The sequence below is a fragment of the Cygnus olor genome, chromosome 9, assembly GCF_009769625.2.
Source record: "Cygnus olor isolate bCygOlo1 chromosome 9, bCygOlo1.pri.v2, whole genome shotgun sequence".
In the NCBI taxonomy this organism is placed as follows: Eukaryota; Metazoa; Chordata; class Aves; order Anseriformes; family Anatidae; genus Cygnus; species Cygnus olor.
The window spans coordinates 22,633,023-22,645,565 of record NC_049177.1 but is presented as its reverse complement, the minus strand read 5'-3'; the positions used below and the strand labels follow the sequence as shown (position 1 = coordinate 22,645,565).

Genomic DNA, 12,543 nt, shown 5'->3' with positions numbered 1-12,543 from the left:
TTTCACCTGGAGTTTCATTTCCCAGGAGCTGTGAGCAGAGACTCCAGGATTCTCTGCAGCCAGGATCTCAGACATGAGTTGGAGGTTGAGGTTCTGTGTGGTCATATAACTTCCTTATTTATTCTGTGCCCAACAATTCTTTCCTCAGGCTAGTTTTCATGCTTGTCACTCATTTAAGAACCTCAAAGAACTTGGTAAATGTTTTCAAACTGAGGCTATACAGAGGTAAAACAGGTACAATCAGGTGCTGATTACCTTCAGTATTTTCTGATTATAAGATAGCTCTCGTGAGCTTGAAACGCCATGTGGTAATACTGCAATTTCCTTATAAAAATTAAAGATTGATTGCATGTTCCCAAGGTGTTGGATTTCCATTAGGGGTTTGGAGGGTATCTGCAGGATTTTTATCAATGCTCTAAATAAAAACTTCATAAATATTTTATGCTCTGACTCAGGAAGGCGTGTTATGAAATGTGGCCTGCAGGCTCTGTCCACTGAGAAACTGAAAGCAGCAGTGGAATAAAATTAAATTTTTATATCCTGGAAGATGCTATCCAATTATAAAGTGAACATTTTTTAAACTTATACACTTGTAATAGGGCCTGAACAACTGGCCAAAGCAGAAGTTAATCACAACTTCCCAGTTTCTGTCTGCATTATCTGTGTGCAAATGAAATTGCATATTACGCCTCTTAATAGCAAACGAGAGATTTGTACAGAATTGTTAAATTATACTTTCTCATTTTCATTTTCAAATCATTGTTTCCAGCTTAACCCGGACTAAAGTGATCAACAATTTAATCCGTTTTTTGCATAAAAGTGAAACAGACCATGAATCTAATTTACAAAACTAACAATTTATTTGAAGAACACAGGAGGAACTGCTACCTAGTGACAGTACCCCAGTCTGCAGATCGCCTCTTAAAGACTGTCCCAGCACGCTTGGCTTTCTACAATGACCTTCCTGCTTTTGTGTTCATTGAAAGCATCTTAAAAATGCCTGAGATGGTGTTGAAATAAGTTTCTTTGTGTGATTTTTTTTCTCTTTCTATCAAAAAACCCAGGCATTATCCCCTTTTAACATTGCTGTCTTGAGTCCTCTTCTTATGAGGCCATTCTTACTGTTCTTGGGATGCAATCACAGGAGGCGCAGAACTGCACTGCTGAAATACACACTTAGCCAACGTCTGCAGCCCATGTTTAGCCCTGGACAGAAGGACTTTGCCTGAAAAAGAGCCATAACCTGCCTTGCTCTGCTTGGTTAGAACAGCAGCGTGGCAAGGTTATTGTTGTTTGATTTCAGTCTATTAAATTATGCAAGCTCGTTCTAGCACCTCAGGACAGCCTTGCTGAAATTCCAGCTGAAAAGTTGGAATTGATGTCAGCTAGCAGCTTGGTATTACAGGCCGCTTACTAGGCTGAAATAGTGATTCAGATCCTGAGGGCCTCTTTTCCAAGCAAGAAATTGTTCATTTCTTGAAATGGAGCTATTCCTCTGCTTCTTGTTCTGCAGAATGCAATGTATTAGAACAAAACTGAGAACCTGGAATTTCTTGCTTTTTCTCACTCAGAATTTATAGTAATTTTTGAAATTCTGGCCTCTGGGATGAATTGCATTAGGCTGTAGTTCACTTCTGCTGTGTAACTAGAAAGTGTGCTCAGTCCCACATGATCCTGAACACCTAAGGACTTCAGTAAAAATTCAGCATTTCAGAAGGGTTGCACAGCCTCGTACAAGATGAAGCTGTCTTTTTTCTGTCTTGAAAGTCTATAAACTAGAAGAAAGCCTGAAACGGTTAGTGCTTTATATAAAACCTAGAGCTTCAGGTACACAACAAAGGAGACTGTCAATGACATAAATATGTAATTTGAATCTAATGCTGATGTAAGTTTTAAACCTGAAAAACATGAAAATATTATCTTTTTTTGCTCAACTCTCCAGAGAGCCACTAGTTTCTCAATCTAATACTACTTCCAAAGCATCCTTTTGTCCTTCATTTCATGTGGGAGTGACCCAAAGACAGTGGAAATGAAGGAAAACATTTTTGATCAGCTTTTTGGACTGCATTTTACATATAGGAAAGACTTCACAAAGGAACATTGGGGTGGGGAACTGAATTCCCATCTTCACTTCTCGTTGTCTCGACTAATAGCTAATGGGCAGTCACTATCCCTTGCCACTATTTCTGCTGAGTGCTTCCTAAGGACGCCTGTGGGAGCCTGTAGCCATGTACGTGTGTGTTGGTGAACCTTCCGGAACTGCTTAGCTATGAAAGCTCTCCTTTTGACTCAATAGACCAGTCTTTCTATTTCGTTTCTAGCCCTATGGTGAAAACGTTTCTCGTTTTCCCTCGGGTGTCTGTGCTTTCTAACTTCCATTCAGTCTTTAATGTTCCCAGTTGCAACTTGACTTCTGATACTAAAGTACTGAAATCCACTTTTCATGCTATTTTCAGCATCAGAAACACCTAAAAGATTATAGGAAAAAGGCCATCTGTTTAGTTACAGGGAACAGATACTGCAGATAACCGTGGGCTGGGGCTAGTACCATGTAGTTCAGCATTACCAAAGTCTGGCCATACAGCAAATACCTGGCTTTGGAAATGAGACTGGCCATCTCTTCTGTGGGTTAGGTTGTAGATATTCTAAACAAAAACTGACATCACTGGCTATAAGAAATACGTGGAAATCTAAATATTGTTAGAGCTTATCTGTAACGCGCTTTAGTATGTGTGAGGAAATAGGGGAGATGCTATTTTTGAGCGGTGACTCATTTAGATTGCTTTTTTGATCACGTGAGACTTCCTAATTGTCACAATCCTGGGCAATCATTTATTAAGAAAAGCCTTCTATTTTTATTTACTTTTAAAAATGCTGCTGTGCTGATGCATTCCATGCCAGAACACCTGAGAAGCTTCCTCTAGGACATAAATCTTTTGGTCTCTGATTCTTTTGAAAACCGCCAAAACAATAAAACCACAAGTATCAGTTCTCCTGTTTTATTCCAGGCACAGACTGGAATTCATCTGGACAGGTTACATGACCACATGCGATGCCATCAGTGATTTGTCAGTCCTGAACTCCTTCCAGATCTTATTTTAACTTGCATAAAATTCTTCTCTGGGTAATGATTAACATTTATTCTATCGTGGATCATTGTGAATGCACTTGGTGTAAGGGAGGAAGATCCACTTGACTCTTACCGAGTCGTCTTTTGATGTCCAGGTTATTCTTTTTCAAGCTGCTAAGGCTTGTACATGCAGAGGTATCACTCATCCTAGCTTTTCACCTGCTGTTCGCTGCTCAGATTTCTGGGTTATACTTTCTCCTGGAAAGAACATGTTCCTACATGTAATTGAGGAAGCTTAGTCCTGGAAAAAAAAATATTATAAGAAATTGCACAGAAGGATATTTTATTTTCTTTGGATCTAGCACAGACAAGACCCTTCACTAAAGACTACAGTGTAATTGCAAAGTTGTTTGTGACTAAAAGGTTTGCTGGAGAAACTAACAATACTGTATGTACTATATATTTTGCTGTACACTTGCTATAACCAGTCATCGTCAACATAATTTAAATCTGTAATGCTGTCATTCTACAAAGAACTCACAACTCTGCTCAGTTTGTCTCTTGTGTCTGTAGACTTCCGGCACCTTCTGGGCAGGGCTGCCATTGTATTTTGTCATCTTTCATTGTTTCTGTAGCTGCCCAGTCTGTTTCTGCCCACATACAAAACTTGAGTCTGTTCATTTTATGAATACCAGGCATAAGTTTTTAGAATGTTTGAAAAGTCTTTGCAAATGGAACAAGCTCTTGGTCAAAATCGTGCCCTCAGGATAAATCTCAATTTGTGCTGCCTGCCAGAATAGTAATGTAACCTAGAGCACGGGTTTGCAAGCTAACCCCGAAGTCCCCGAAGTCTTGGCAGGTGATCGTCACAAGTGCATTTGCACTAGCAATTATTTTTGTTTTGTATTCATATTCAAAACCCAATTAGAACTTTGCTACAGCAGTAGTTAGAAGCAAAGTCAGGAATGCTTTTGTGTTCATAGTGTTCTGTTAGTGTTCATAGTCGTTAGTCTTTGCTTAATCTGTCTAAATAAAAATGGAGCATCCTTTCCTATTCTTTCTTTGCCAACAGCTGCCTATGAAGTTTTTACAGTCCTTTGTCTTATTTATTCCATTCTAGTATATCTACAATTAAATTCAGCTCTTACAGTAAACCTGTTGTGCAGGACGCGAGCATTTTGCATTTAGCTGCTGCATAATTTTGTTCTGAGGTTTTATGGTCAGGGACTGTATGTACCATCAGCATGTTTTTAACTGTTTCTGCATTAGAAAATATTTCAGCTCTGAAAGTAAACTAACTTATTTGTAAGCATTTTTATACAAAGTGTCACTGCTATACAACTAGTGCTGAATCTCCTGCTTTACATTATTTACCTTAGTACTTTAATTGTCATTAGCTAGAAATTTTAATCTTTAATTTAGGTACTGCTTCCATTCTGATTTTTGCAATTTTCTGTTACGTTCTCCAGGTTCACAGTAGAACAGGAAATTGATCTGAAAGATGTCTTGAAAGGTCTTGGAATTACAGAACTGTTCAGCCGTAGTGCTGACCTCACGGCGATGTCGGGTAAGAGGTTCTTGTTTTGTCTTCCAAGATATATGAGGAAGTACTAAAATCATCCGCCTGAAGATAACCGATAAACTCTACAGAATGTTGTTTTTTTTTCTTAAATAAAAACAACAAAAAAACTGTTAGCAAGTTCTTGATCCCTTGGGATTTGGAGATGATGTATGAGTACTTTCACTGTAGGAGCAGTTGGGGCAGGGGAGCAATCCATCAGGGTGGGAAGGAGTATTTTGACCTGGGAAAGTTCATTTGGGGTGTTTTACAATTGGGTCTTACCGGAAATTTAGAGAGTTCAATACTATGCAAGAAGCAGATCCACGTTAAAGCAATATTTGTCTTCAGTGCCTTGATGGCAGATGGGGTTCATGCACCACAGGGGTTGTCATCTTTCATCTCCAGAGGCTATTTGTTCATAGCAGTAAGAGCTTTTAGTTCTTGTACAAGTAGTTATCTCCCCAGATACCTTCTGTATAGGAGCAGCACAGGAAAGAAAGTTCTGAGATAAACAAATGTACGCTGCTTGTCTATTTCAGTATGTTGTCAAGACTATTTTCAGAAGTTGAAATATCCAATACATGTAAAAAAACCAGGTGGACAGGAGATATTTATGCATTTAATACCTTCTAAAAGGAATGGAAGTGTTTAAAAAAAGGTAATTGAGTGATCTTCATCTAAAGTTTCTTCCTTTGTTTGTAAGAAAAGTAGCCACACAAGCAGTACATTTAGCATGGTCTGTCCAGACCTGAAGTGTGGCAGACCAGGTCCTTCTCTGTCTAGAAACATGTTACCAGTGTAGGATGATCATGATGATTCCTGTAATTGATGCTTTCAGACACCTTCCCGTATGTGTTTCTGCTCTATGGGTTACTTTCTAATCAGCCAGACGTTTGCTTAGCTGATGGGAAATAACTGCTCCTGATGGGGTGCTCCTGGAAGCAAACACGCTGGTGTGGCTTGTTCAAGGTGGTGGTAATGAAGGGGAACCTTCCTATAAAACTGACAGAAAAATGCTCAACACGTTCAAACTTTTAAGTTTGAAATGCTGTTTATAGGCTGTCATGCAGCCTATCCTGCTGTTTTGCTGCGTTCACTTTTCCTGCGAAATGGTGGGAAAAGCTAGAGTTAGCTCATGCGAAAGCAATTTGCATAAATGAATAATGCTTCCCTAAAATAAGTTTTCTGAAGAGAAATACTTCTGATTTCTCTGTTGCCCCAAAGAAAAGTAAGCTTTACAATAACTTCTGGTCTATGTATGGGAAAAAAATTTGAGGAAAAGTACCAAGGAGAATAGAAAATGCACAGGGCAGGTTTAACTGCAAAGGCAATTCTTGGCTCTTATTTCATTTAAAATATGCCTAAATATCAGTGAATAATTCTGTAGCTGAGGTAAGCAGAAAGATTGGAACTTGCTCATGCTTTAATCCATGTGACTAATGGCTTGTTTAAAGTTTTATATTTTTTACAATTGTGCCGTATAAAATCAAAATACCATGTTTTGCATAAGTGAATTAACTCCTCTACCATTTAAAGAGTAACTTGTTTATTAAACGTAGAGCAGTGTATAGAGAGAATTCATGAGTTTTACTGTAACATTCTTACCTGTCACTTAAGAGAGCATGTGCCACCAGGTAACAAAAAGGTCTTTGATAAATTAAGAATAAGAATGTTTTCAAAATAATCCTTAATGAAAACCCTGCTGTTGATACTATAGAGATGAAATTTCAAGTAATTAAAATACAGACGATGTTCCCCATTTCTAATTTCCCCAGTGTAAAATGGGGAGGGGGAAAAAGGAAAGAAAGTCATAAAGGGAAATGTTAAAAGCTTGCTTTTGCAAATACCTGAGTAATGTGTCAGTTAATAAGGAGGTTGAAGCCAGAAATTTACATGCAGTTCAGTGTCAGCCCTCTGGAAAACTTGCCACTTCATGAAACCTTAAATGACAATATATGAACAAAATGTTTGTCTCAACACTTTTTTAATTTGGGAAGAAAATGAGACTCTTTGAGAAACAGTTGCATTTAAAAATACTCTCCTCCCCCTCTCTTGTTGCTGTTGACTTTGGATTGTTGTCAAGGAAAGCCTTCTGCAGTTTCAACAGCCCTAATCCTGTAATCAGATCCAGGCACAGATTGTTGACTTCAGTGAAACTCTATGTGGGTTTAGTGGATATAAATCAAATTGCAGGATTAGACTGATTTTTCAATATTTATTTTACTTTTTACACTCAATCTGAAAAATGGAAATAGCTGAGTCAGTTTTACGTTCTAGGATGTCTGGATTGTGAGCAACCAAATAAAGTATTAATCTAGATGCATGCTGTAGATGTAGCTCTTGCAGAAATTATTTGTCAATATACACAGGTGAGTAGGAGGACATTCCTATTCAAATATCTAGTTTCATGTATTCTGACTCACTTTCAGTAAAAAAAATCTTTAACAGATTTGATTTCAATCTCTGATTTTATCAGGTGTTCAAAATAATCAAACTTGGAATTCAGGAATAAACAAATCTGGAAACAGCTTCTTGTATTTGGGGCTTTATAACTTACACAGCATGTGATCTTGCAGCTTGAGTATCTTGGCACCTCTTAGGGCTTACCCTTGAGCTTGTTTCGGTCTTCTGTAGCAAAGTTCCCCTTCTCTTTCAAATGATTAAAATATTGTACTGTTGTATAATGCCTTAAATGGCAAATGCTTTTAACCTCAAGGTGACGTGCACTTTGGGGACCAGTGAAGTGATCTTAATGACTTACTGTCCCAATATAATGTAGCTGGAAGGGCAACATCCCGGTAAATGATTCTTCAAAGTCTTCGCTGAGGAAGATGTCATTTTTCTGGGGCAACCTAAGCCAAAAAAGCCAGTAAATATGCATGCTTAAAAATGAGACTTGCAGAGCAACCAGTTGGCAACTCTGAGTAGGAGTTTGCAAGCATATGGAGTGTAGTGACAAATGAAATGAGATGCTAACAGAGTCATGTACATTAGAAGTAAGCCTCCTACACATTAATGGGTATCTAGGCTAGGGTCCTGCAGAAAGCTTACCCTGGTACCAAATCCCCACGGGGCTTTTCTGAGATGATAGAGGTCAAATCACATCTATGGAGATCTGAATTCAAAGAAGGTACTAGAGAAAAATGACATGATAGTAGATACTCAGGTAAGCCCCACCTCTTCCACAGTTGAAATCATAAGGGAAAGATATAATGTTGTATATGATGAAGTACTGCAGTCAGTGACTTGACAATCACAGAGTACAGCAAGGAAGGATGTCTGAATACCAGGTGACAACATTATCCTCCCATATGGAAACAGACTCGCTTCAGGGAGAGATAAATGAGAGGGATGAGATGGTGGCAATATAAAGCAAATAGTCTAGAGAAGGTAAACTGGATGTGGAATTGCTATTTTCACCATCCAAGGACAAAGATATCCATTGGAGTGAAAGACAAGAAATTGAAACCAAATAAACGGCCTCTCTTATGGAAAACTTAACCACGGAGATCTTTGGATGTAGTTTGAGGTCATGAAATTGATAGAATTAAAAACAAAACCACGATTGAAATGGGTGATTAGGATAAGTGTCAAAGTCTTTGTCTAATAAGCATAAATATTCATTTGGGTTTAGGATACGCTCTGAAACAGCATTTTTCTCCAAAGGTTGCAGAGTTTGTTTTCTACTGGTATTTGTTGTATATAGCTTAAGTGCTCAATAGAGCATCAAAATGGTCTCGAGCAAGGATAGCAGAATGCAGCTGTCTGGAATGAAGAAATGGGCAGAACTGACCAACGCACTTACCAGGAATCCTGTTAACTGACGTGTACAAAGTCAGTGCACACAATGCAAGGTGTGCAATAGGAATTAGATTTACGGGTGTGTGTCACCCTCTTTTGCCTGGCGTATCTGTCCATTATCGCTTCCGTAATGTTCTTGCACATCCAGGGCTTGTTCTAAAACAGTTTGGGGAAACTTTGGTCTTAATGCATTTGTAAGAATGGAAGCTTTAGAGGATGGCTATTAAGCACCTGATCCGAGTGTTCAGCTATTTTTACAGGTAGCACTCAGGGCTTGGAAGTGTTGGTGTTGGAATGTAAGCACAGCTTTCAGGTGGTGTTTCTGTTAACAGAAATGAGTTAGGGAGAGTTAGAGACAAACGCTGGGGAGGGGATTGTGCTTAGTTTTCAAGATAATTGGATGCTGCATGTCCCATGTTTTACAGCAGCAATGGAAATCTTATCCTAGCTCTCAACATTACTGAAGGCTTGGATCTGATGCCTAGAATTTCTAATATTTAGCAATCTAGTGTGTTTTACTAGATACAGTCTCAAAGGGAATCATCTGGGGCTTTTGATGGTGAGTTTTAAGTTAAGCAGCTGAACTATGAGGTCTAGTTCACTCTTATGTATGTAGCAGTAGTGAGACTTGCCCAGGAGAGACATTTTAAACTGTTGTCTCTTGTGGTTTTGGTTTGTGTTAGTATTACGACTGCCGGCTGCAGCTGTGCAAGCCAAAAAATATGAATAACAATTAGAAGAAGATAGTCCCAGTCTTTCCCCTCCTACTCAGCCTTCAGCTCGAGTTCTGGCATTGAAGGATCAGAAATGCAAAATGGCATCGCTGTCTCACTGGGGTGGTTAGATTAGATTTTCATGGCTATGTAACTCCCTGTTGAGAAGGCTTTTTTATTCCTTTCCTAACTGCCAGTTGTGCTCTGTCATTACTGTGCGTTTTATGCAGGTACAATAAATGTATATCTAATCCTCATTATGTCGTACTGATGAAACTTAGTCAAACTGATTAAATGGTGTAATGTATTGCTTCCTGCAAGGTGCTGACTATTTCAATAGGTCTGATCACTTAGACACCGAAGAAAAGTAATGAAACATCCACTGACTTAAGCAGGAGTAGGCTTGGACCTGAATTAAAATACTGGGAAAGAAGCATGGAAAACAAGACTTAAAAAAAAAATCAGTTTTGTGGTGATTTTTATTGCAGTAAATAAATTTAAAAGAAACTGAAGATTTATAACGGCAAGAAAGAAAATACCTGTTTTTTTCCCCCAGACAAAGTATTTCTCTATAATTATTTGTGTTATAGTGTCATAAGCCCTTTCCCCAGTAATTACATTCAAAATCTTGAGTGCAAGGATTGTCTTTTACTCTGGTACGTTGGTGCTCTAGGTAGTGCCATGCTATTCTAATACATGTAGGGTGGAAGCACTACAGTCTTGAACAAGGTAAAGGGTGCTGTTAAAGGCATCGGCAGAAGATATTGTAATGCAAGTCCTATGTACAACGTTCTTATCCTTCCCTACTTGGTATAAGGGGTGGATAATAGTGCTAGGGTTTGGGGCTGTGTTTTTTCCTAAATGCTTCATTTTTATTGAGCTGCTTGGAATATATTTCTTTTTCCTCTCCAGATAACAAAGAACTTTACCTGGCAAAGGCGTTTCACAAGGCTTTCCTAGAAGTTAATGAGGAAGGATCGGAAGCTGCTGCTGCCTCAGGTACCTGACTGAAAAACAGAATGAATTCAAATGCTGAGTTATTCTGTGTTAATTAATATTTTAGAACTGACTTGCTGGAAAGCCAGGAAAGCTAAATAGCTTGTAGCATGGAGACAGAGCACAGCAAGTATATTCCTCGTCAGAACAGAAATTTGGAAATAAACGTTAGCGTTTTCTGAACATGGTGTGTTTCACAAAGTTTGGAGCATCCTGTGGAAACCTTCAATATTTTGCTTATGTGTGTGTGGGGGGGGGTCAGACTGCAGTTTTTATCTTCATGGAACTTGAGAATTGATAAACATTCATAAATTTTGATCTGCTAATTGAGAATGGCTGAAAGCATTTGATCCAGAGTAGTGAGGAGCTGAGAGTTGTTGCAATTGCATTTGAAGCTCATTTACAGAGAAGTGAGATGGGAAAAAAAAAAAGAAGCTCTCCAGTATTATTACTGCTAGGAGGCCAGGTTGTTAGTTTACCTGAAAATAAGTTCCATTTTGTATCATTATCAGGTTTCTAATTGCCTCAACTTATACCTTTCTTTGAGGAAGGAAAAATGACTGACTTGCTGATGAATATTAGAAACTGTTCTGGATTCTAACATTAATATGGACAGGGATTACTGTCATGCATGAGTCTTCATTGTCAGTGCAGTGAAACTGTAAAAATAAATGAAACACTAGGAGATAATGCCCTGGAGAAATCCATGCATCACCAAATAAAAATAATGAAGAGTAAAATTCTGCCTGACTCCCACTTAATTTTACCCTCAACCTTTGCATTGTTTAAAGATTCAAGTGAAGCTAAAAGCTGCAAGATCAGTCCGTTTAGTTTTATTCTCTATAGCTGTTAAGGGTTACCTTTTCCTATCAAAGGCAGGCTAGGAGCTGTTTAAAAGAGGTCAGTAGTGCTGTCTAACGTAATGCATTTTCTTTCTACAAGTAAGCAGGATTCATAATTTCTCTTAAAGTTCTGCATCTTTAAATTATAAGCTGTTCCCTCAGCCTGGGAAATTGTACCACTTCATTCTTAACATTTCTTAAAGCACACATAGGCATGCAATTATTCTGGAGGTCATTTTCATTTTTGGTTAGATTGTGCAATTTCTTGGTGACATTCAGTGCTGGGGGTGTGGTGCTTCAGTGTCTGCTCATCAGCCTTACGAGTGTCTTTCATGAAGAGCAGGAGAAAATGTGCAGTGATACTTCAGTTGACTATGTCCTTTCTCCTTTAGGAATGATTGCAATTAGCAGAATGGCAGTGCTGTATCCCCAAGTCATAGTTGATCATCCTTTTTTCTTTTTGGTCAGGAACAGAAGAACAGGTGAGATTTTTCACTCTTCTACATCTTTCACCAGTGTATCACCAGGGGTACAAAAGAAAATGACGTATTTTGATCAACAAATTGTCCCTGTGTTACAAATTTTCCTCAATTTGTATTGGAATTCCTAACATTGAAAGACCGAGAGTCTTTGTATGTCCACTTCATGTTTCTCCAAATACAAAACTGAAATTTGATATAATCATGAAAAATACTCGATTCAGTGATTTAAAAGCCCCAGGGAATAAAAATTCACCATTTTTATCAGAATGCAATGTTACTGCCCTGAATAACCATAATCACTGTATTCCATAAGAGCTTCGCTGTGGGAAGAGCTGTGTTCCTAGTACTGAGTGTTTTACATAATGGACATATATTACAGCTATGAATAATTCTGTTGTGCTCTTGAAATGTTCTGTGGCAGGCAAGAGATGAGAACAGCATTCACTAGCAAAATGGGCAATGATTAAGTTAATTCCTTAGTTTCATATTTGTAAGTTGTCTTAATGATGTGGTTGTGGCTGGGTGTCAAAATGTTACTGCGCAGCCACGGACTGTCAGGTGGATCTGTTTTCCAGTGCCTTACCTGCTCTGCAAGCAAGCCAGGGAACTCTGTAATGGTTACTCTTATTCACAAGAATATCCGAAGTGTTTGTGATTGACTCCTGTTTTTAAAAATTGTGGACCAGACAGTCTAGAACTCAGTATCAGTAATTCACCATTGTATAACGTCAACGTTTCCTTTTAGTTCTAACATCTTTCCTTCCCCTCTCTTTTTCCTTTTTCCAGGTACTGTGTTATTCATGGGGAGGGTAATGCACCCTGAAGCAATGAATACGAGTGGCCATGACTTTGAAGAGCTTTAACTACTGCCAGCTACCAAAACAAGGAAAAAAGCACATGAAGTTTGAAGCTAATGTATTTAAGGTTTGCCGTGTTTTCCCCCAAGATACTGTTTTAAATGCTTTCAGATCTGTGTGCAAGTCAGTTTCCAGAGGAAAGTTCACAGAATTAAAATAATGGTTCTGTTTGTCATTGTGATTGCTGTGTCCTTAAAATAAAACTGTGTACATGTCAACAA

The 12,543-nt window shown here is 38.5% G+C and overlaps 1 protein-coding gene across 1 annotated transcript in view; it reads left to right on the top strand.

Annotated features, from left to right (window-relative positions):
* The window catches only part of LOC121074612 (neuroserpin), a 20,121-nt gene extending 7,578 nt beyond the window's left edge, over positions 1-12,543 (top strand). The window contains exons 5-8 of the mRNA XM_040566945.1: positions 4,540-4,637; positions 10,058-10,144; positions 11,376-11,465; positions 12,252-12,543. Coding sequence (XP_040422879.1) covers positions 4,540-4,637; positions 10,058-10,144; positions 11,376-11,465; positions 12,252-12,328 — 352 coding nt within the window. The 3' untranslated portion in view covers positions 12,329-12,543. The remainder of the gene's footprint in view (positions 1-4,539; positions 4,638-10,057; positions 10,145-11,375; positions 11,466-12,251) is intronic.